Genomic DNA, 22,762 nt, shown 5'->3' on the forward strand with positions numbered 1-22,762 from the left:
TTTGTTTTTGTTTTTGTTTTTGTTTTTGTTTTTTTGTTTTTTCTAACAAGATTTTTTTTTAATTATTTTTTAATTGTATTTTATTTTATTTGAGAACATACTGTACAGAGGGGCTACAATTACATGGGCAGGATAATGCATACATTTCTTACCAAGCATTGCAGCCTCCTCCTTTGTTTACCCTTCACTTCCCTTCCCCGCCTCCCCCCTCCCCCCACCCAATTTTACCCCCCTCCCCCCACCCAATTATACCCCCCTCCCCCCCCCACACCGACATTGTAAAGCTGGTTTTGACATGACATTTTGTACTTCTCATTGTTGCAACAGGTCCACCTGAATCCTTAAACGACTTGTTTGTCCCCATCTCCTCCACATGTTATACTGACATCAAATATAGTGAAAGCGGGGGTTACACTGTGGGGGAGGGACATACAAAGCAACAAAGAAATAATCTTATAAATGCGTTAGAAACACATGCATGAAAGAAACGAAAACATTAAAATACATATTTAAGGGTTCATTTTCCTAACATCACATTATCTGACCTTTTCCGCTTGACTCATACCTATACTAGATATTGCAAATAAGGGAAACCATGGGACCTATGCTTCTTTGGGCCTGGCTTACTTCACTTAATATAATTTTTTCCAAACCTTTCCATTTCCTAACAAATGGGGAAATGTCATTCTTTCTGATGGAGGCATAGAATTCCATTGTGTATATATACCACATTTTCTTGATCCATTCATCTACTGAGGGGCATCTGGGTTGGTTCCATGTCTTAGCTATGGTAAATAATGCTGCAATAAACATAGTTGTGCTGGTAGCTTTAGTTCCACTTCTGAGTTTTGAGTGGTTAATTGGAGGTCAGAGTTTCATGGAGACTTTTCTGTCCAAGCTGGCTATGAACCATGATCCTCAGACCTCAGCTTCCTGAGTAGCTAAGATTATAGGCATGAGCCACTGGCACTCAACCCTTAACTGTTCTTGAGCAAGTAATACTCTCTCTGTTGCACATCAAAGTTTCAAGAGAGAATCTACATACCAGCTGTCTACCAGGTGCCCAGCATCATGGATGAGTTGCTTCATCATGGTACAGGAGGGGACAGAAAAGGGACGGGAATGACTCCAACCTCCCCAACTCCACCCTCTAAATTGAGTAGATTCTGCAGCTTAGAGGTAGAATGGGAGCCATTCTTTTGGCCAGCGGGCTGGAATTAGCGCTCCACCCTGCCTCAGTCTCCCTCTCCTCCAGCCCCAGAAACTTTTGCCCTACAGGATGGACACCCTAAACTTGCCTGATTCTTCGGAAGTAGTATGAAAAAAATCTCCCCCCCCCCCCCGACTAAGCCCTTGGTTTCTAGGCACTCTATATGGTAACTTCTGTCAAACACAGAACAGAATAAGACACACCGACACAAAGGACACTCAGAAAAGTGAAGGGGTCTGTTCCCATGAGAGCTTCCTCAAACACAGAGAAGAAATGCTGCATTGTGGTAGCCTTGCATTCAAACTTCTCAAGAACCACAATTTACCTTCAAAGTCTTTCCTAACTATCCATTACCCATAGTGCCTAGCACAGACTTGTTTGTAGATTGGATCTATATAAACGTAGTCAATGAATGAAATGGATTAGAGAGATGTCATATAAACAAATGTTTAAAGGGATCTTTATTTACAATGAAAGATGCACTAAAAGAGCCTTTTGATTTTGGTAAAGCCTTTTTAGCATTTCAAGGTGAATACAGTCAAAAAACAGATGCAGATATCATGCAACAGGAAAAACAAAAGATGAAGAAGAAAAGCAGAAGTGGCCACAGATCAAGAAATTCTCGAAGGTATTTTGTGAAATCATCTCAAGTTAGATGATATAACAAGCCGGCAATACAACTGCTCAAAAAGACATAATTCTATAGACTCCAGTAACAACAACAACAAACCCTCTTAGGGGCCAACCACAGTGGTTCACACCTGCAATTCTAACTCTTGGAAGGTAGAGATAAGAAGATCAAAGTTTGAGGCTAAAAGTTAGCCAGATCCATCCTCACCAACAAGCTAGGTGCACTGATGTACATCTGTAACTCCAGCTATGAAGAAGGCATAAGGAGGAGGATCACTGTCTGAGGCTAACCTCCGAGAGATTTTATCTGAAACCTAACTAAGGCAAAAAAGGGTTAGGGGGCCTGGCTCAAGTGGCAGAATATCTACCCAGCAAGTGTAAGACACTGAGTTCAAGCTTCAGTACAGCCAATAAAAATCGCAACAACAAAAAAAAACCAATTAAAAAAAAAAAAAAACCATCTTAGAATGATTTCCACCTGAACCTGAAGAGCAAGAGACAACTGGTTACAGAAATCAACCAATCCCACTAAGTAAATTGCATCTCAATGATTTATTTTGCTAACTATATAAATGGTTGTTAGTCTTTCTTTAAAAAAAAAAAAAAAAAGATTGCTGTCAGACGCTCTGGGCTTGCAAGTTTAATGACAGTTAAAGAGGAGGCTGAGGTCTAAGGATCCCAGTGCAAAGGTAGCCCAGATAGAAAAGCCCATGAAACACTTATCTCCAATTTTAAAAGCCAGAAATGGAGTTGTGGCTCAAGTGGTAGAGGACTAGTGTTGAGCAAAACAGCTCAGGAATAGTGCCCAGGCTCTGAATTCAAATCCCAGCACCAAGTACAAGCACAGGTGCATGGGCACACACGTGCACGTGTACACACACACACACACACACACACACACACACACACACACACACACACATACACACATCATACACACTACTAGCCAGGCACCAGTTGCTTATGTCTGTAATTCAAGCTACTCACCAGACAGATACAAGGATCAAGGTTAGAAGCCTGCCAGGGAAGTCTGTGAGACTCTAATCTCCAATTAACCAGCAAAAAAAACCCACAAGTGGAGCTGTGCCTCAAATGTAGAATGCTGGCCTTGTGTTAAAAAACAAAAACAGAAACAAAACTTCAGGGACAGTGCCAAGCCCTGAGTTAAAGCCCCAGGACCTACATAATTAAAAAAAAAAAAAAAAAAGATTTCTTGGTAAATGCTGCCATCCTGTGGTTCAAGTGACATGTTACATGTGCAGTAGACATGTCTTCCATATTTCTTTCCCTTGTTCATAAAGTCTGTCATAAAAAAAAAAAATCCTACAAGAATGTTTTTAAATTGTAAAGGTGGATAAAGGAAATTGTAAGAGTTATTTTGTTTCTATGAGATGATCAAATCACATGAAAAACTGAAATGAAATCACCCCCTGGAAATCTGGAGTTCTTTCAGTGAATGAACCTCAAACATGGAGGCTGGATTATGATGCGGTCTCACTAGCAGTCTAAACACTACAGAACTTCAGATTATTTAAGTTTTTCTCCTGTTAGGCCTACATAACCTCCCATCCAAAGGAAAAGTTATGGCCTTCATAATAATTGACATTTTCTTATATAATCTACCTCATGCCCCATTTCCTTTGGTACTCCAAAGTGATGTAAATTTTATCCTGATTCTTGTGTTTATGAGTTTACAACTACTCTGATTTCTTTCCTATGGCTGCTTTACAGTATGAAGATTTCGACTTAAAAAAACAGCTTCATGGAAGAATATTTGAATATAGTAACTAACTGCATCTTTTAAAGTGCACAATATGAAACAATCCCTTGCCATCAAAATAATGAATGTCAGCCATAGTGAAAAAGTTCTACAAACCTACTCTGTAATCTTTCACCTGTTTACCCCTCTGTCATGTCTCTTCCTAACCCTTCATCTCAACCAATGATAAATATTTGCTAGGGGTCGAATCATAGTCCGTCCACATTCAAATGTTGAGCCCTTAATGTGATGGTGTTTGGAGAGGAAGCTGAGGGAGATGAGCAGGATAGATGAGGTCTTGAGGGTAGAGCCCTCAGACAAGATTAGTGCCCATGTAAGAAGAGAGCCCAGTGAGCTGTCAAACCTTGGAGAGTAGAACAAGAAGCTAGAAAAGAGGTTTCACCAAGAGCCAACCGCACTGGCAGCCTGATCACATACTTCTGACCTTTAGAACTGGGAGAGAATAAATTTCTGTATTTAACCCAATGTTTATTTCATGCACAAAACCACCACTGTTCTGCTGTTTGTTGCTCTCTACAAAGGTCACTTTTCATGAAATTTTACACCAACAGAATCCTAGAATATGAACTCATTACTCTAGATACATTTACTGAGCAGAATTAATTTGCAATTCATCTATGCTCTGCTATTGATCTATATTTACTTTCTTTTATTGCTGAATGGCATTTCACTGTCAGAAATCCTCTTTAATTGCCCTTTTGCTCATTGATGGACATTTTTATTGTTTCTGGGTTTGTTTGTTTTTTTACTAATACAAATATAGCTTGTGGAGATGGGAGGGAAGGGATGGTAGGGGACAAAGGAAAAGGCAACAATGCTTGATAGGAAATGCACTCATTATCTTGCCCATGTAACTGTACAGTATTTTTACAATACAAAAAACTCATTTAAAAATAAGGAAAGCAAAAAAGGAAGTAAATTGACCATATTACCTGATAGTAAATAGCAAAGCTGATTCCAGACCCAGCCCTTCTCATTCCACAGCCTGCCTTTTAACTTCATTATGTTACACTGCATCTCAGAACAAAATGAGGCTTAGCATGAGCACATGTGCTTCAACATTGTGTAGTGAGAGTAATTAGCTGTGATTACGAGTGTTGGCAGTGGGATTCAATGGATTCAAATTCCAGCTCAGTTACTGAGAAGCTCTGTGACCTTGAGAAAGTTACTTAATGTCTCTGTACCCCAACTACCTCTCAGAAACATGCATATAATAATAGCACCAACTCCACAGGATTATAGCCAAGGATTCAAAGAATTAATACAGTGCATGATACAGTAAGTGCTTAGTGTAATAAATGTTCATCACTATCATTTTGTAGATATAGAAAACTGTCCTTTAAGATACATGAGTTGGGCACCAGTGGCTCACACCTGTAATCCTAGCTACTCAGGAAGCTGAGATCTGAAAATCATGGTTCAAAGCCAGCCTGAGCAGGAAAGTCCATGAGACTCTTCAATAAACCAACAGAAAACTGGAAGTAGTGTTGTGGCTCAAGTAGTAGAACGCTAGCCTTGAGCTGAAGAACTCAGGGAATGCACCCAGGCCCAGAGTTCAAGCCCCAGGATGGGCGAAAAACAGAAACAAAAAGATACATAGAAACTGCTCTTTCTCTGAGCATCCACACATTTACTCTAGGTACTTTGCCTCTATGCTTATTTAGTCAGGATCACAGGTTATCAGGCTTTAATGTCTAGCAGAAGTAGATCATCACTGCCATCTAGTGGCCAGTTGACAACACAGTCACCAAGTAAGTCTGCACTTGAGAAAGTGCACTTTCTTTTTTTTAAAAATTTTACTATTGGGTGGGGGGAGGGGGGAGGCTGGGAAGGGAGGTGAAGGGTAAACAAAGGAGGAGGCTGCAATGCTTGGTAAGAAATGTATGCATTATCCTGCCCATGTAATTGTAGCCCCTCTGTACAGTATGTTCTCAAATAAAATAAAATTAAATTAAAAATTAAAAATAAAAAAATAAAAAAATAAAAAATTAAAAAAAAATAAAAAAATTTTACTGTAAAGTTGCTGTACAGAGGGTTTACAGTTACCTGAGTATGGTAATGAGTACATTTCTTTAAATTTCTATAGACAAAAATTTTGATTTTCCCAGGACAATTAAACCTAATGGAGCCATAAATACTTGGTAGAGTAAATAAAATCATTTAGAAAGACAATCTTAAAAATTTTAAGTGACAAAAATAATATCTATTTGGGGTGTCAGCATGCATTTTGAAGCATGTATGCACTGCCTAAGGCTAAATAAAGCTGATTAACCTAGGCAACCCATCTTCTGCTTTTTTTGTGGTGAGAATCTGTAAAGTCTGCTTTCTTAGAAATTTGAAAGGATACAAGTGCACTTATTAACTACAGTCACCATGTTGTACAGTACAACTCCAAAACTTATTCACTATATCAATGTAAGATATCATGTCATTTGACCAACATCTGCACCCATCCATACCCCAGGCCTTGGGCCCCAGGGACCAGGATCCTAATCTATGTCTCTATGAGCTTGCCTTATTTTCTAGGAATAAGGGAGGTTACTAGCATTGTTCCTTGGTGCTAGCTTCCTTCCCCTGCACATAATTGGCTCCAGGTTCACCATTCTACAATAAGTGGCCATTCTTCCTTCCTTTGTATGGCTAAATGGTATTCCAGTGTGTCGATAACCGTATTTTCATAATCTTTTCATTCATGATGGACAATTAGGTTGGTTCTCTATATGGGTAATGTAAATAATCTTGCTGTAAACCCTTTACTAAGGGTTGATGCCATTTCCTTTGGATGTATACCTGGAAATGAGACTGCTAGGCTGTATTGTAGTTATTTGGGGCTGGAGCACCTCCATGCTGTTTTAATAATGGCTGCACCAGTGTACACCCTCAAGAGTAATGCACAAGTACTCCTTTAGTCTGCCTTCTGTCCAACACTTCCCATTTGTTATCATGATACAGCCATCAGCATAGATGTGGCTTTAGTTTGTCTTTTCCCAATGATGAGTGTGGTTAGCATTTTTTTCATATACCTGGTAGCCATTTACATTCTTTTGTGAAAAATGCCTCCTTTGCCCATTTTCCCTTAGGGTCTTTGTTTCCTTGCTATTGAATTTCATGAGTTCCTAGTATATTTGGGGAGTTAACCCCATGTCAGACATATGGTTCACAAACACTTTCTCCATTCTGTATGCTGTCTCTTTATATTCTTCACTGCTTCTTCTACTGTGCAAACATGTTTTAGTTCTATGCAATCTCCTTTGTCTACTTTTTGTTTCATCACCTGGATTTTGAGAGTTGTATGCAAGAAGGGATATTCAAAGCCAAAACAATGTCAAGAAGTTTTCTCTCTTAGTTTTCCGTTAGCAGTATATAGTTTCAGGTCTAAACTTATGCCTTTAGTCAACTTTGTGTTTATTAAGGGTGAAATAAGGCTCTAGTTTCATGCTTCTGTATGGAGATCCAATTTCCCCCATGTCATTTCTTGAAGACTCCTTTGCCCATTTGTGTTTTTAGCAACTCTGCCAAAGGTAGTTGATTCAAGTGTCAATTTGTTCCTGGGCTCGCTGCTCTGTTTCATTCATCTGTATGTCTCCATTTGGAAGAGGACCACTTGGTTTTGTTACTATAGCTTTGTAGTAGGCTTCAAAACTATGTAGTGTGGTGCCATCAGCTTTGTTCTTTCAATCTGGATTGTGTGGGCTATTTGAGGTCTTTTGTGGCTCTATATGAATTTTAGGATGATGCTTTTATTTCTGTGAAAAAATGCTACTAGAATTTTGATAGAATTATAGCAAACATTAGGGATATGGTCAGTTTAATGTTAATATTGTGATAAAAATTAATATTGTGATATGTTTCACAAAATTATTTGAAAGCTGTACAAATAAAGTGGGAGAAGATTCAACCACAAACTGTAAAACAACTGATTGACAAATACAGTACTAGAAATCTTTTTTCTCTTTTTTTCTTTTTCTAAGCAATCCTGAGGCTTGCACTCAGGACCTGGGCATTGTCCCCGAGCTTATTTGCTCCAAGCTAGCACTCTACCACTTGAGCCACAGCTCTACTTCCAGCTCTTTCAGTGGTTAATTGGATAAAGGAGCCTCATGGACTTTCCTGCTTGGGCTGGCATCAAACCATGATCCTCAGATCTCAGCCTCCTGAGTATCTAGAATTACAGAAGTGAGCTACCAGTGCCCTGCCAAAACTAGATTCTTTTGTTTGTTTGTTTGTTTTGGTCAGTTGTGGGGCTTGAACTCTGGGCCTGGGCACTGTCCCCCAGCTCTTCAGCTCAAGGTTAGCGCTCTACCACTTAAGCCACAGTGCCACTTGCAGTTTTCTGAGTGGTTTATTGGAGAGAAAAGTCTCATGGACTTTTTCTGCCCAGGCTGGCTTTGAACCATGATCCTCGATCTCAGCCTCCTGAGTAGCTAGGATTACAAGCATGAGCCACCGGTGCCTGGCTTAGATTCTTTTTTGTATAAGCCAAACCCTGCTAAAATGAATCAGGCAAATTTTTAGCATTGAAAAAAATGCCTGCTTTTCTCTAAACCCATTTCTCTATGGTATGGAGTAAAGTATTACATGTACTGAACTTTTTATATTTTAAAACTAAATTATATATCATTGCATTAATTTTGTCATAATTAATTTACAGAATTATCTGTCATAAAATTGCTTAAGAGTCCTTCCAACTTGATCATTTTTTAAGATGCAGTTATTGTGGAACAATTAGAAGGATGAATTTTGATACAACTTAAATAATATGAATTCAATAACATATAGTAATATATATTGTTTGTAGTATATGTATATATTAAGATATAATATATAAGTATATATGTAATACCTTATATATGTAATATAACATATATATGTAATATAACATATATATGTAATGTATATGTACATATAACATATATTAGTATATATGCATTCTATGTGTATTACATAAAATACATGTACATACTAAGTTCTATCATTGGAAAAAGGAAAATATTCAAATTACATGAAGATCCCATGTAAGAGCATCATAGATGTTTACTTTCTCCACATCATATAATTGCTGATCAAAGTAGCAGAAGTAAAATCTGAGTAAAACTGTAACCTACACTATAATAGCCATCCTCTCACAAGGTTCAAATATACATGTGTTTCAGAACCACAATTTCATTAGGTAAAAGCATTTCTCCAACAACACAGTTCAAATTTCACATCTGATAATATGAGAGCAGCTGTCTCTTCAATCCACAAATCACTATGAACATAACAAGCATTCATCATGGTCATTGACCAATCATGACACTTCTTGCAAAGAACACTGCTAATGGGGCACTTTAGTTTTTTAGTTGGAACACACTCAGCAAAGTCTTTTGTCTCGCATCTCCAATGACAAATAAACCCACATAACATTTTACAAAAATAAATAGGAGCCAGGCACCTGTGGCTCATGCCTGTAATCCTAGCTACTCAGGAGGCTGAGATCTGAGGACTGCAGTTCGAAGCCAACCGCGCAGGAAACTCCATGAGACTCTTATCTCCAATAGACTACTCAAACAAAGCCAAAAGTGGCACTGCGGCTCAAGTGGTAGAACACTGTCCTTAAGCTAAAGAAGCTCAGGGACAACACCCAAGCCCCGAGTTCAAGCTCCAGCACCACACCACCAACAACAACACAATTAGGTTATTAGCCTATAAAGATGCAGATATAACAAAGACAAAGGTATTGAATGCTGGACATGGAATGCATTTGGGCAGCAAATCTGAAAAATTATGGCTGCAAAGCAAGGATAAGAGAAAGCCTGGTAAACAAACAAAAAAAGATGAAGTCACTTCAAGAGGAATTTAACTGAAGTAAATGGGACATGCAAGCTGACTAGGGGATTTGAAACTGCATCCTTTGAAAAGATAAACACCTGCATAAAACTTCATATCAAAAGAATCTCTTTATGATACTACATGACACTAAGGGAATACAGGATACAATGTTAGAAGCTGATCTAAACATAGAAAGCAATATGACAATTTAATTTACCATAGCATTTAAAAGATACTTGTTCTATATCATAAGTTGTATAATGATACTAGTCAAACCACTCTGGAAAAAAATGCTTTATAGAAAAAAGGTCACTTTAATTTTCAATATTCCTAATGTTTTAAATTATAGTGTTTTGGGTCTGGCGGCATGGCTCAAGTAGTAGAGTGACAACCGTGAAAGGAAAAAGTCAAGCTAGAGCACTCAGAACTGAGCTTAAGCCCTAGTATTAGCACTATAAATAAATAACAGTATATTGCTTACTTATTATTTTCCTCTTATTTCACTATGTATTCATAAATCATAACAGAGTTTTGTGCTTTGATTAAAAAAAATTAAGGTCAAAAAATGTAAAGGTTCAAAAAAATTTGTTTCCATTCACTAGCAAGATCACTTTAACAGATTTCAATTTGTGGTCATTTTTATAATTGTACCAACTGTGCCAAACAAAAACGGTATGTACTGCCAATGCCTAAATGCTTCCTCATAGTTGTCTATCAATACAAGCAGCAATCATTCAGAAGTTTTCACTTATAGTTATTAATCATCACATATTACTAGTATAACGGCTATGTTGCAAGTGCCCCTCTTCCAACCAAATCAGATCTACAGAGGAGTGTTACATACCTGGAAGTGGTAACTGAACCAATATACCACTGACTCTTGGGTCCATGTTCAACTGATCAGTTATATCCAAAAGTTCTTCCTGAGACACATCCTTAGGCTTTAGAATGAGTTCACTACAGATACCTGGAAGAAAACCAAGCAGACAGTTATTTGTGGCTTTTCATTAGAGGTGTCCTACTGATGTCACTGATTTCCTAGATCCTTGTTCCATGGAAAGAAAAGGCCCTTCTGCAAACAAGATGTCTCATACACTTTGAGGAAGTATTTCTCAAACCATATAAGTAATTGTGTCTGTGTCTGTGTCTGTCCATGTGTGCTGGTCCTGGGGCTAAAACTCAGGGCCTAGGTGCTGTCCATGAGCTTTTTTGCTCAGGGTAAGCACTCTACTACTTGAGTCACAGTTCCATCTATATAGCTTTTTTGTTGTTTAGAGATAAGAGTCTCATGGACTTTCCTTCCCAGGCTAGCTTTGAATACGATCCTCAGATCTCAGCCTCTAGATTAGCTAGGATTACAGATGTGAGCCACCAACTGATACAGGTATTATTTTTTCTTTATATGCGCTGGTATTGCTTTATTGTGAACTTGCTAAAAGCCAGGCATAGCAGCACTTATCTCTAATTCCATCACTTCTGTCACTGCAACAAGGCTTGCAAAGTCCCGACCATTTGGCACCTTATATGAGAACCTTTCTACAAAGAAGGGGGAGAGAATAGCAAAAAGAGCAAATGAACCTTCCAACAGTTTTGTGACATATTCTTTACACTTAGCCATTAAGATCACCATAATAGTATTTTTATTTCTTTTTTAACATGTATTATTATTATTATTATTATTATTATTATTATTATTATTATTATCTTTAAGTAGTTGTACAAAGAAGTTCCCATTCTACAAAACAGTATATGAGTACAAAGTGTCTGACAACATTGTCACCCATCGCTCCTAACCCATCCCTTCTCCCACTTGTTTATAAAATTGAAGTAGATGAGATTATATAAATTTCACATATTTCACAGTGTTGTAGAATAGTGATACTTAGTTAAAATCACAAGCACATTTTAACCTTCCCAAGGCAAATTATCATTATCCTGGTTTATAAAGTTTGTGAATTCTATGAGCTTTGACAGTACAAATTATTTCTTCCACATCTGGTGATGTTTACATTTCTTTCCTTCTGCTTAGTGTAGGCTGTTCCCTCTTTCCCTCTCATTCCTCCCTTCCCATCGCTGTCTTTGGGTTGCATAGTTCTTTTTCTTCTATGTCCAGTGTAGCTGATGGACCCCTTTTTTGTATGCTGTTCCGTTTCCCACTTATTCTGTTCCTCCTCCTGGCTTCCCTCCATTGCGTGCCTACAGGTAATGTTTTATGATTCACATGTGTTCTTTGGATAGTTCCCCAGGTAACAACTTGCACTGACATATGATAACCTACTCTTTCTGGATCTGAGGAGAGTAGAAGTACTATTACCATAATGCTGTAAGGCTAAACGAGACAGAGTAAACTAGCAAAGTTTGTCATTTGATTAAAGCAAATACAATGAATACAGGCTCTTGAAATGCAAAATAGTTATCCCACATTTCTCCTAAGATATAAAGTTACAGGAACTAGTGTTATAAGAAATTTGAAGAAAAATAGAAATAAATTAACATATAGTAACTGAAAAATCTAATAATAATGACACATTATTCAATGGATACTTAATTTGTAATTGATGATTTGTAATTATGTAAAATTATGTAAAAATAGAAAACATACTTAATAACAATTACAACTAAACTACATACCCACCTACAGCAGTAGCAGCTCTTATCTTATTCCTCACATATGTGTGGCTTGCTGGGTTGTCTCCCACCAAAATTATACTAAGGTGCGGCCGTCTGTTCCCAAGGGTGACCCACGATTCCACCCCTCGTTGTATTTCTTTCTGGATTTGTTTGGCCATTTCAGTTCCTGAGATGATAATGGCTTCATATCTGTGGACAACAAAACAATCAGTTCAGTGCTAAAAACACTATAAGGAATATTAAATATTAACTCAAACAAGGTTAACTTTTTGGTGAACTTTAAAAACAAATTATTTAAAGTTGCATCCAACTTTGTACAACAAATATACTATTGGACCTAAAAACACACATGGATACCTACACAATGATAGTGGGATACTTCAATACCCCACTCTCACCAACAGACAAGTAATCCATACAAAAATTTAACAAAGAAAACTCATGTTTGAAAACTCATGGACCAAATGGATGTGATAGATACTTATAGACTATTTCATCTAGCAGCTGCACACTACACATTCTTCTGGTAACCCATGGGACTTTTACAAAATGGATGGTGTTGTAGGACTAAAAGCAAGCCCCAGAAAGTCTGAGACATCCCCTGAATTCTATCATACCATAGTGGAATTAAACTAGAGCTCAACAGAAAAAGAAATCACAGAAACCACTCAAATCCATAGAGACTCATCACTGTTCAATGATGAGTGGGTCACTAAAGAAATAAGAGGGAAAATGCAAAAGTTCCTATATCCAATAACAATGAAAACATAACATATTAGAATGCTTAGGATACAGAAAAGGCAGTAATAAGAGGAAAGTTTATAAGTATGAGTGCTTATGTTTAAAAAAAATCTCAAATAAATACCCTAATGATATACCTTAAGCTCCACTGGTGGCTCACACCTGCAATCCTAGCTACTTAGGAGGCTGAGATCTGAGGATCATGATTCAAAGCCATCCCGGGCAGGAAAGTCCGTGAGACTCTTTATCTCCAATAAACCACTAGAAAACCGGAAGTGGAGTTGTGGCTCAAGTGGTAGAGCGCTGGCTTTGAGCTGAAGAGCTGTGGGAAAGCGCCCAGGCCCAGAGTTCAAGGCCCACACCGACCAAAAAAAAAAAAAAAAGTACTAGCCAAACTGAAAATTAGCAGAAATGGAAAGAAATAACAAAGATTAGGGTAACTGCCAGGTAAATCAATCTGGAAGAGAGTGAGGGAACAGAAGACAGTGTACGAAAGGAAATGCATTGATTACTGCGCATGTGTAATTGCAATCCCTCTGTACATCACCTCTATGATAACAATAAAGTAAATTAATTTTAAAAAGAATCAACAAAACAAGATAAACAAAATCAAAAGACTCTCACACAATCTGACTAAAAGGATGAATGAAATGACTCACATAAGTAAAATTGGAGATGAAAATGGACTTAGCCCAACAAATACAAGTAAAATCCAGGACATCATGACTACAGACTTTGGAAACATATACTCAAATTAGAAAACCTAAAAGAAATGAATTTATTTCTAGATAACCAAAACTGAACCCAGAGTACTTAAACTACTTAAATAGAGATACAGATAGGAAATGAGATTAAAGCAGTAATAATCTACCATCAAAGAAAATCCAGGAACTGAAAGATTCACATGAGCACACATACGATCATTCTGATGAATGGATGGCACAATGCATGTGCAAAATCCCATAGGGAAAGCCTTCTGAACAATAATTATTCTGTAGGTACCCTAACAAAAATGAATAAGACGAGGTTGAAACTTGTCTTATCTGGGATGGGAGCAATGAGAGCAGACAGGATGAAGACGTGTAAATATGGTCAAATATTTTCTGTGAGTGTCTGAGCATTGAACAATGAAGCTGTGGAGACTGGCTTGGGAAGGAGAGCGGGGAGTGAGGGTAATGGAGGAGTGAGTTCGATCAGGTACGTTGCCTGCATGTATTCAAATGTTGAAATGAATACCCCACATACAACTGATGGATACTAATAAGCAACATTCGATTTTTCTCCCATTTTATTGACACACCTGCAGGCTCATATGTACATTTGCAAATCTGTAAGGATTCATGTTCTATTTGGTTCTGCCTTATAATCTAACTTCTAAAGACTAATGTCTTTCACCCTTCCTCATTGCTCAATGCTACAGGATTTGGAGATGGGGCTTTTGGGAACCCTGGGGAATGAGATTAGGGGCTTTATAAGTCACTCCTGAGAACTCCAACCATTGGAAGACAAAGAAGATGACCATCCATGGATCAAGAAACGATCCTTCACCACATACTAAATCACCCACCATCTTGATCTTTGGAATTTTGCCCCAAGAGTTGTGCTACCTACATTTTTGGGTTTTTTGTTGTTTTATTTCCAGGGCTGAGGACCGAACCCAGGGCCTTGCGCACGCTGGGCGGGTGCCCTTCCGCTGGGCTAAACCCCCAGCCCTGTGCTACCTACATTTTGCTGTCAACAGGCCATCAAGTCTACTGTATCCTGTTACAGCAGTCCAAATGACACCATGCAGCAGAAGCCCCCAATTTTCATTCATATTATATGTGTGTATATTGAATCAAATCACATCTTGAAGATCTTCACTATAACACTGGCTATATTTCAAGTGTTGCTGTTTCTTCTGAAGAGCAAAATCAGCATAGCCTAGTTAAACTTGACATTCAACTTCAAAGGTGTATTTTATATTCTATATTTGTAGCTCCACAATCTTGTGAGCTCAGTTAAATCAGTTCACACTTGGCAATCCAGAGCTCCATAAAACTCTTAACTTTACTCAAGGAATCATTTTATTCCTCAGCCCCAGAGCAACTCGCTGACAAAAGTTGTGAGTCTTGACAGGTTTGCTATTATGTGAGGCACCTGCTCAGAAAGCAGATGGTTGGTTGTTCTGTACCATGGAATCATGTCTTATAGAAAACTCTTTATAGAACATTATTCCTTGGCAATTTATAAGTATTTAAGGTAGGTATTGTTACATTTTGACAGATGACAATAAATTATCTGTAGAAAAACAAGGAACAAAGTAAAGTGTTGTAAGATTACTTTGTTCTCTATGATGTCAGATTTAAGTGGTGATTTAGGTTCTTGCTGTGTGTTTATTGTTTAAATGTACATATCTTTGGTGTAAAACAGGATTTTTTAAATATATGTACATATTCTAAAATAGATAAATGGGTAAAACTTGGAAAAAGTAACTTTGTTCCTTCCCTGCTACCTGCTTCTATTGAAAATCCTATTGTATAAAACTCAATTCCACAAGACACCAAAAGTAAGTCAATAAGACAGTGAAGAAGGAAGTGGAGAAAGGGAACGAAGTACAAGGGGAAAATGAGGCAAGGAGTCCCTTAAGAATGAATTCTTTCTACTGTGTACTTTTAACTTTATAATCACAATGGGCATGACGAACATCAGCCAACACACAAAATGCAAATTTGCTTCCAAATAAGTTAACTGCCCTCTCTGAAAGGATTGTGTGCATGAGATGGATCCATATCAGTATTCCAGTTCAGCCTGGCATTGTCCATAGCATTTAGCCAGGCTCAAATGATGTTTTGTCAGGAAGGGATTCCCAAGTGTCATCTATGAATACATATATGTACATTGGCTGGGGAATTGGCTAAAATTGTGCTACAACCACAGCTGTGATTCAGAAACACGATTCTTTCTTGCTATCGTTTCTAACGTATTTATAATGTATCATGTGATTTTTTTTGTTTCTTTGTATATTCCTCCCCCATGGTATAATGCATTTTCACTGTATTTGATGTTGGTCTAATTTGGGGAGGGGAAGGGAAAAAACAAAATGCTTAAATAGGGATACAGGTGGACCCATTGTAACAATGAGATGTACAAGATGCTATGCAGAACTTTACAATTTAGGCGTGTGGGGAGGATCTTGGGGGGGGGGAGGGAAGGAGTGTAATTGTGGAGGTGGGAGGGAAGGGATGATAGAGGAAAAACAAAGGAGGCAACAATGCTTGATAGGAAATGTACTCATTACCTTGCGCATGTAACTGTAACCCCTCTGTATAGTATTTTTACAAAAACTATTAAAATTTAAAAAAATAGTCCCGGTCTGAAATACATGATGACTAACTCTAGTTACTGTGCTGTACAATGGGAACTCCAGATCTTCTCCATATGGTCCAACAAGCCTTTTGCCCTTTGGGCAGCATTCCCCATTTCCTCCTACTTCCCTCTCATCCCTGGGAGTTCCACGCAGTATCATGTGATAGCTCCATGGAGATCATGTGACATTTTAGAGCTTTTTTTGTTCTTGTTTTCTTTGGAGTTTTGTTGTTACTGTTATTGAAACAAGTTACCACTAGCTATTACAGCCTGGCCTCAAATTCAGTCCTCCTGCCTTAACTTCCCAAGTGCAGTATCTAGTTTTCCCAAAGCTACTTATTGAAGATTGTCTTCATTGTACTCTTTCTTCATGCCTGTCACCTTTGTCAATGACCAACTTTAACTACACAGGCTCATTTCAGCAATCTTTGTTCCATGTATCCATATGCCAGTATCACACAGTTTTGATTACTACAGCTTAGCATCAGACTTGGCTAGTACAAAGCCATCATCTTTGTTCATTTCCCAGATTGAAGTTATGACAGTCTTTCAATGGTTTATGTTCTATGTTCAATTCCCAAACTCAAACCTGTAAATAGGATATTATTTGAAAACAAGGTTTTTGCATATGAAGTTAAGAGGAAACATTGCATCCAACTGGACAGTTTGGGGCCTTAATCCATAGGACTACAGCCCTATTAGAAGACACAGAGAATACTACTTACTACATGAAAACACAGAAAACAGCCAGGTGATGACAAGCAGAAATTAGGACTTAGAAATATGAAAACTCCTAACATAATTGTTAAAAGTTCAACATTCTTCTCAAGCACTAGTATGTACTTCAACCATTTTGTGTCTCCTGGCACATTCTGAGCATTCTAGTTCTGAATTAACAATTTCCAAGAAAGATTACATGTGGAGTAAAACCTGTCACTAATAGTAGAGAATAGGTTGAGCTATATTTTTAAAGTAAATGAATACTGTTGAATATTCATTAGGTTCAAATTCTTTAAAAAATTCATTATACATCTACAATGTATTTTTAAAGTAATTTTACCAAAAGAAAAGCCTATTTGTGTATCAGTAAAAATAAAGCAAGCTCTTATCCTTATATATGATTTTTGTTATTCATTTTTATAGTTTAACAAAGGACTCTACTGTGGAAATCAAAGAAATGCATTATTGAATACACTGGATTACAAGGGAAGCCAGTTCTATTGATACAGTATAATCAAATACTTTTCTTAGAGCATCATATAATAGGATCTAATGATAGGACTACTTAATATCAAATACCTGATTGACACTACCATTCAATCAAAGCAGCCCTAAGTATAAATGCTATTTTGTATAATCAGCATTAACTGACATTAAATTTCTGTGCTTTGTATGGATAATTTTACAAGTACTGATGGTAGTCTTATGATTTGTGCCAACATTTACAAGTAGGAAAAAGTGCTGATTAGATGTTATGACCTTGACCTCCCATGCAAGGGTATTTATGGATTTTTCCTATCCATGAGGCTCTAAGTTAAGTACATGCCACATAAAGGGACTATGACAAATTCAGTTTTTTTTAAGATTAATAAGAAAAATTAGTTTCTTCTTACACAAATGTCCTACATGAATAAATTATTTTCATAGAAAGAAAGCAGCAGTGAGATAAGTCAACAATCATAAACTGATTATAAAGAAGAGTCCTGAAAAGCTGTCTTTATTATAATTTTGGTTGTGATAACCTGGGAAAAATTGTTTCCTTTATCTAAGCTCCAATTTCCCAGTCCATTAGTTTTGAATGGCTGTGCTTAAGTCTACTTCTTTCAATGCTTGTGAGGGAAAAAACAAACAAACAAAAACACAAAAACCCTTGTGTATGTGAAAATTCTCATCTAAGTGCTTAGCAATGAGAAAGATATCCATAGGTAAGAGTAAGAATTTATTTTTCAATAAAGCAACTGGATTACTTAAAACCAAGATAATATTCACTGCAAAATTAAAAATAGAAAAAAAGAGGGGGAGGAAACAGATCATCTATTTTAAGCTGAGCCTGCTCTTGAATTTCTGGATGGCCTTTTCACTCAAGGCCATCCAGAGATTCAAATGGGGGCACAGTTTAGTAAGAATAGTCAGCCAAACCAACTTACAGTTCTGACTATTAAGTAAACAAAAGGGGTTCATAGGATGTTGACCAGAGAATGACCCAAATCTGAAGATTATTTTACATTTTGCAAAAACTAGACATTAAATGAAAATGGCAATTGAATTAGGAAAGTCATAGCAATTGATTTATTACTATGTACACATTAAAATACTGGAAACAGTAACAAGAAATGGAATGCATATATTGTAAAGCTGAGTGGAGCAATTATACGTATTGACACATCTATAAGCAATTTGCATATATCCATACACTAACTAGGGTTTTCCTGTACACAATATTTCCTTAGGTACAAATTGTACTTAATAGAAAAATATCATTAGTTGCTAAGAATTCTCTCAATGTGTCCCTCTTATCTAAATTTCATCTAACCTCTCAACTCTATGAATCTCTGCCAACAACATAACCAGCTCCAAAACAAACTATTTTATAGACCTTCATTGAGCTCTCTGTGACTTCTTGAAAAACTCCGAGGCTACTAAAGATTATCTGGTGGTTTTGGTTTTGGTTTTTTGGTGGCTGTAGTGTGGTTGGTTAGTTGGCTTTGGTCTTCTGAGATAGAGCCTCACTCTGCAGCCAGGATGTCCTGGTTCTCTCAGTCATCCTGAACTCAGCCTCCCAAATGCTGGGTACTGGTCTACTTTCATTGTTTTGTTTTTGTTTTCCCTGCTCTTTTTATCTTCCCATCAAGATACTGTCATGAAAGGATAAACAACTTCAAATCATCTGAAAAATCAAAATTCATTTCATTAAACTGCTAACCTACAAACAAGATTTGAGATTTAATAATCACCCCTTTGTGCATCTATTGATCTATGTCAGTCAGTAATTTTCAAGACACTTCAATGGAATATAACATCTCTGAACAACTGGGACATGGATATGATAAAACTAACACCTGAGATGCCAAACACTGAAACAGTTTCTAAATTTAAAATGGCATAACTGCTAGCAATCATAATCATAGCCAGCTAGGTATTAAGTATCACTTTTATTAGAAGAGGAATTCATTTTCTATTTTCAGATTCTTTTAATAAAACTCATTTTTTTCAAACAAAATAATGCAATTTTGAAAAACTGTCTTTACTAGCCTTAAGGATCAATCCTCAGTTGAACAAAATCAGTGTATAGAAAAATGAACTTTTGTACAGTTCCCACTTGGAGTCTGGGTCCTTCAAGTTTCAGATGAGGATAAAAACAATAACTCTACTATAGGGAGGAAGATGTTGAATAAGTACTAGTAGGGAGAATCTGAGATTTAGCAGTGTTTCTGCTAAAATTTGTTAAATTGTTAAACTACCCACTTTAAAAGACAGGCATATTTAAATAAAGTACTATATGTTAGTAGCTCCAAATTTGGATTTTTTTTAAAGCTAGCCTAGCTGCAAAAATTAAATAGCTATTGGCAATGAGACATAAAGAAAGGTGAAGGGTTTATAAAAGGCTGTAGGATGGCACTCAACATTGTACAGATGCTAAAAGGAATAAAGCATTTCTAGGAAGGAAAAAATAAAATCTAACAAATTAATGACAAGAAATTTTTGAGCAGCAGAATAAAAATGGAAACACATGGGATTCCATGTGGCTACTAAAAATGAGTTGTTCAGGTTTGGGGAAGTATCTGTGTTGCAAGACATCTGCTCTGAGACTACCTTACCCAAACAGAATAGGCAGCTGCCAGACTGAAAAGCACTGGCTCAGACTCCCAGGATGTTTATTACCCAAGGCCACATTCATTTGTGAACTCTTCACACAGCCCAGGGAAGTAGGAAAAATTTAATCACTAAGAATTTTCTCAGACTTTCGGCTAAGTAGTTCAAGAAATAAGAAGCTATAACAAATTAAAGGACTTAATTTCTTGACCTTAATTTCTTCAAGTTATACTATCTACTTCCCTGGACAAACAGGAAAGGAAATTTATTGCAAATCTTAAGGGGATAATCATTAAAAGATAAATCTTAAGATTTTATAATTCCTGATTGCCATTAACTATAATTTCTTGAAACTCCACCATTTAAAAAATATTTAATATGCTCCATTACTACAGGTGTCTAATGCATCAGAAAAATAAAAAAATACTAAAAATATTTGTCCACTTAAGGGAAAAATATTTCTAATGGCTGTTAATTTAATGCAGTTTCACTGGGAAATTTATCACACTTGAGGATAATTTTCAATAAAAATAATACTAGGGCTTGATTTCCTACCATGGTGATGATGCTTAATTTAAATAGCATTCACACTTAGGAACTAGACTACAACTAACATGCCATTAAGTATTTTTAAAAAGATGACTGAGGATGGGGACAAGTGGGGAGGCAGACAGTGGCAATCTCTGGAAGATGGAATCTCTTCTCTCTGCTGGTCCTAGAAGAGAAAAGAGACACCAATAAGCATCAACACACTGTCCGGCTTCCTCCCGGCCCACTCTGTAGTGCAAACCTGACAGCCAGCCTCACCTTCATATCAGGTATTCAGTGCCAAGAGAATGTAAAAAATGACACCTTATCCTAACCAGAGCTATCTTTTTAAACAAAATTAAGCTATTAGAAATATTTTCTCTTATATAGTTATAATCTGTATCCAATGGGAGGGAACACAGCCAGACTGAAAGTAATAACTTATATCATCTTTCTGAATAATGTATTTCCAAAACCACTGCAGTCAAATATTTTAACTTACAAATCCTGGGCCTCATGCCAATGCTAAAATATCTGAATTTTCTATGAATGGGTGTTGTAGGTGCTGGTGTGTCTGAAGCATGGAGTTCTAATCATGTGTTTGAGCTGTAACTGCTTTTTGTGACTTCCAGTCAATGAACACAGTCACAGTGAAGGGAAGGGAAATTAATCAACTTGTACAATTTGAAAAAAGATAGTCCTTACTCTGGAAAGAAGTGCTAAAACAACTGAAATTGATCTAATAATTGATCTAACAATAATCTGAATAGTTTAGAGCGGCAGTAATAATTCCCTCATTTCTATAATACAAAGAAGATTCTGCAGAATGTACTTTTGCCCGGGAGTAGAGCTAGCTGATAATTCCGAACCCCGTGGCCACCCAACAAATTCCTGTACAACACCATTACAGTTTACATCATCGTAACTCTGAATTACTGTAATTTTCTCACATACCCTTGTGGAGACCTAGTCACTATAACTCACGTCCCCAATAAATCTTTCAGGCATTCATTGATTTTAGTGGCTCAGGCCTGCAAGGTAAGTGTACACAATGAGGAGCTACTTTAAATTCACAGCATCTGTGTTGACCCATGATGGTTTGCTTTCTTCCAAATTGGACACTGGGGATAAAGAAATCAAAGAGACACTCTCCAGCCATCTAAGATAGCAGTGAAATCGCATCTCTGGAAGCCTTGACAGTTTTAATAAACGGTTCTTGTGGACTCTGGGACCCCAACAACGACTGGTAAAAAGACGGGGCAGAATGAAGCATTCCTGGGCACCACCGTGCGTCTGCATCGCGCTAGCCAACACGTGTGCAAAAGGCCACCGCAGACCCCAAACAAAGGGAGCCAGACCTGCCAGGCCACCCCGCCTCCTTCACACCGATCAGAGCCAAAACCAATGAACACCGGGGTGGGACAGGCGGACTCGACCTCTTTGCAGAGGGCCTCTAAGGTCCTCCTGGTCGCTCAAGTGCACCTGCTGTGAAGACGGTTCATTCCCGGGCGGGAGCCCAGGGCCTAGTACGGCCAAGTTCCCCGGACCGGCAGGCGTGATGACCACCAGGCCAAGCTCACGGCTCTCCCGCGTTCCACGCGCCCTCCCCGTTCCCGCGCGCCCTCTCCCGTTCCACGCGCCCTTCCCGATCACGCACTCCCTTCCCTGTTCCCGCGATCGCCCTCTCCGTTCCCGCGATCGCCCTCTCCGTTCCCACGTGACCTCCTGTGACCGCACACCCGTGCCAGACGCCAACCGCCCGCACCCCGCGGCCAACCCCGCTTAGTGCACGCACCTCACCCGGCTGCTCCGAAAGCCCCGGAGCGCGCGCCCCGCCGTCCCCGGGAGCAGCGCGGGCCCGCGGCCCAGGCGTCCGCGGAGCAGCAGGAGCCCGCGAGCCCGCATCGCCATGGCTGCGGACGCAGGATCCCAGCGCGAGGCCGGCTCCGCCCCAGCCGGCCTGGTGCAGCGCGAGGGGCCGCCCACCGCCCGGTCCCGGAGAGCCACGCGGGGCGGGGCCGGGAGGGGGACGGACCTGGAGACCCGGCTCCGCCCCTCCTGCGCCGCCCCTCCGCAGGTCCCTCCGGCGAGGTCCAAGGGGAGGGCGCTTCCCCGAAGCACTGCAGACTGCGTGCCCCACTTTCCCGCAGCCACTGCGCCCCTGGGGCCATCTCCACGGTTACGTGAAATACCGCTTTGAGTTGCAGAGCTGCTGCGAGACAGAGGCCTTGGCTTCCCAAGCCAACCCTCTCTGTGTGACCTTGAGAAAG

At 38.6% G+C, this 22,762-nt stretch overlaps 1 protein-coding gene across 6 annotated transcripts in view; it reads right to left on the reverse strand.

Moving 5' to 3' along the window:
- Positions 1-22,430, reverse strand: part of Mthfd2l (methylenetetrahydrofolate dehydrogenase (NADP+ dependent) 2 like) — a 103,397-nt gene extending 80,967 nt beyond the window's left edge. For 4 of the 6 annotated variants that reach the window (XM_070012453.1, XM_070012456.1, XM_070012455.1 and 1 more), the window contains exons 1-3: positions 18,748-20,576; positions 12,067-12,251; positions 10,276-10,398 (exon numbers count right to left, since the gene is read on the reverse strand). In XM_070012453.1, the coding sequence (XP_069868554.1) occupies positions 10,276-10,398; positions 12,067-12,220 (277 nt within the window). In that variant the 5' untranslated portion in view covers positions 12,221-12,251; positions 18,748-20,576. Of the gene's footprint in view, positions 1-10,275; positions 10,399-12,066; positions 12,252-18,485; positions 20,680-22,287 lie in introns of those variants that run through there. The other 2 variants (XM_070012458.1, XM_070012457.1) reach the window with 2 other exon arrangements.
- Positions 22,431-22,762: the final 332 nt, after the last annotated feature.

This window comes from Dipodomys merriami, unplaced genomic scaffold (genome assembly GCF_024711535.1).
Source record: "Dipodomys merriami isolate MVZ:Mamm:240054 unplaced genomic scaffold, mDipMer1.0.p SCAF_9, whole genome shotgun sequence".
Lineage (NCBI taxonomy): Eukaryota > Metazoa > Chordata > Mammalia > Rodentia > Heteromyidae > Dipodomys > Dipodomys merriami.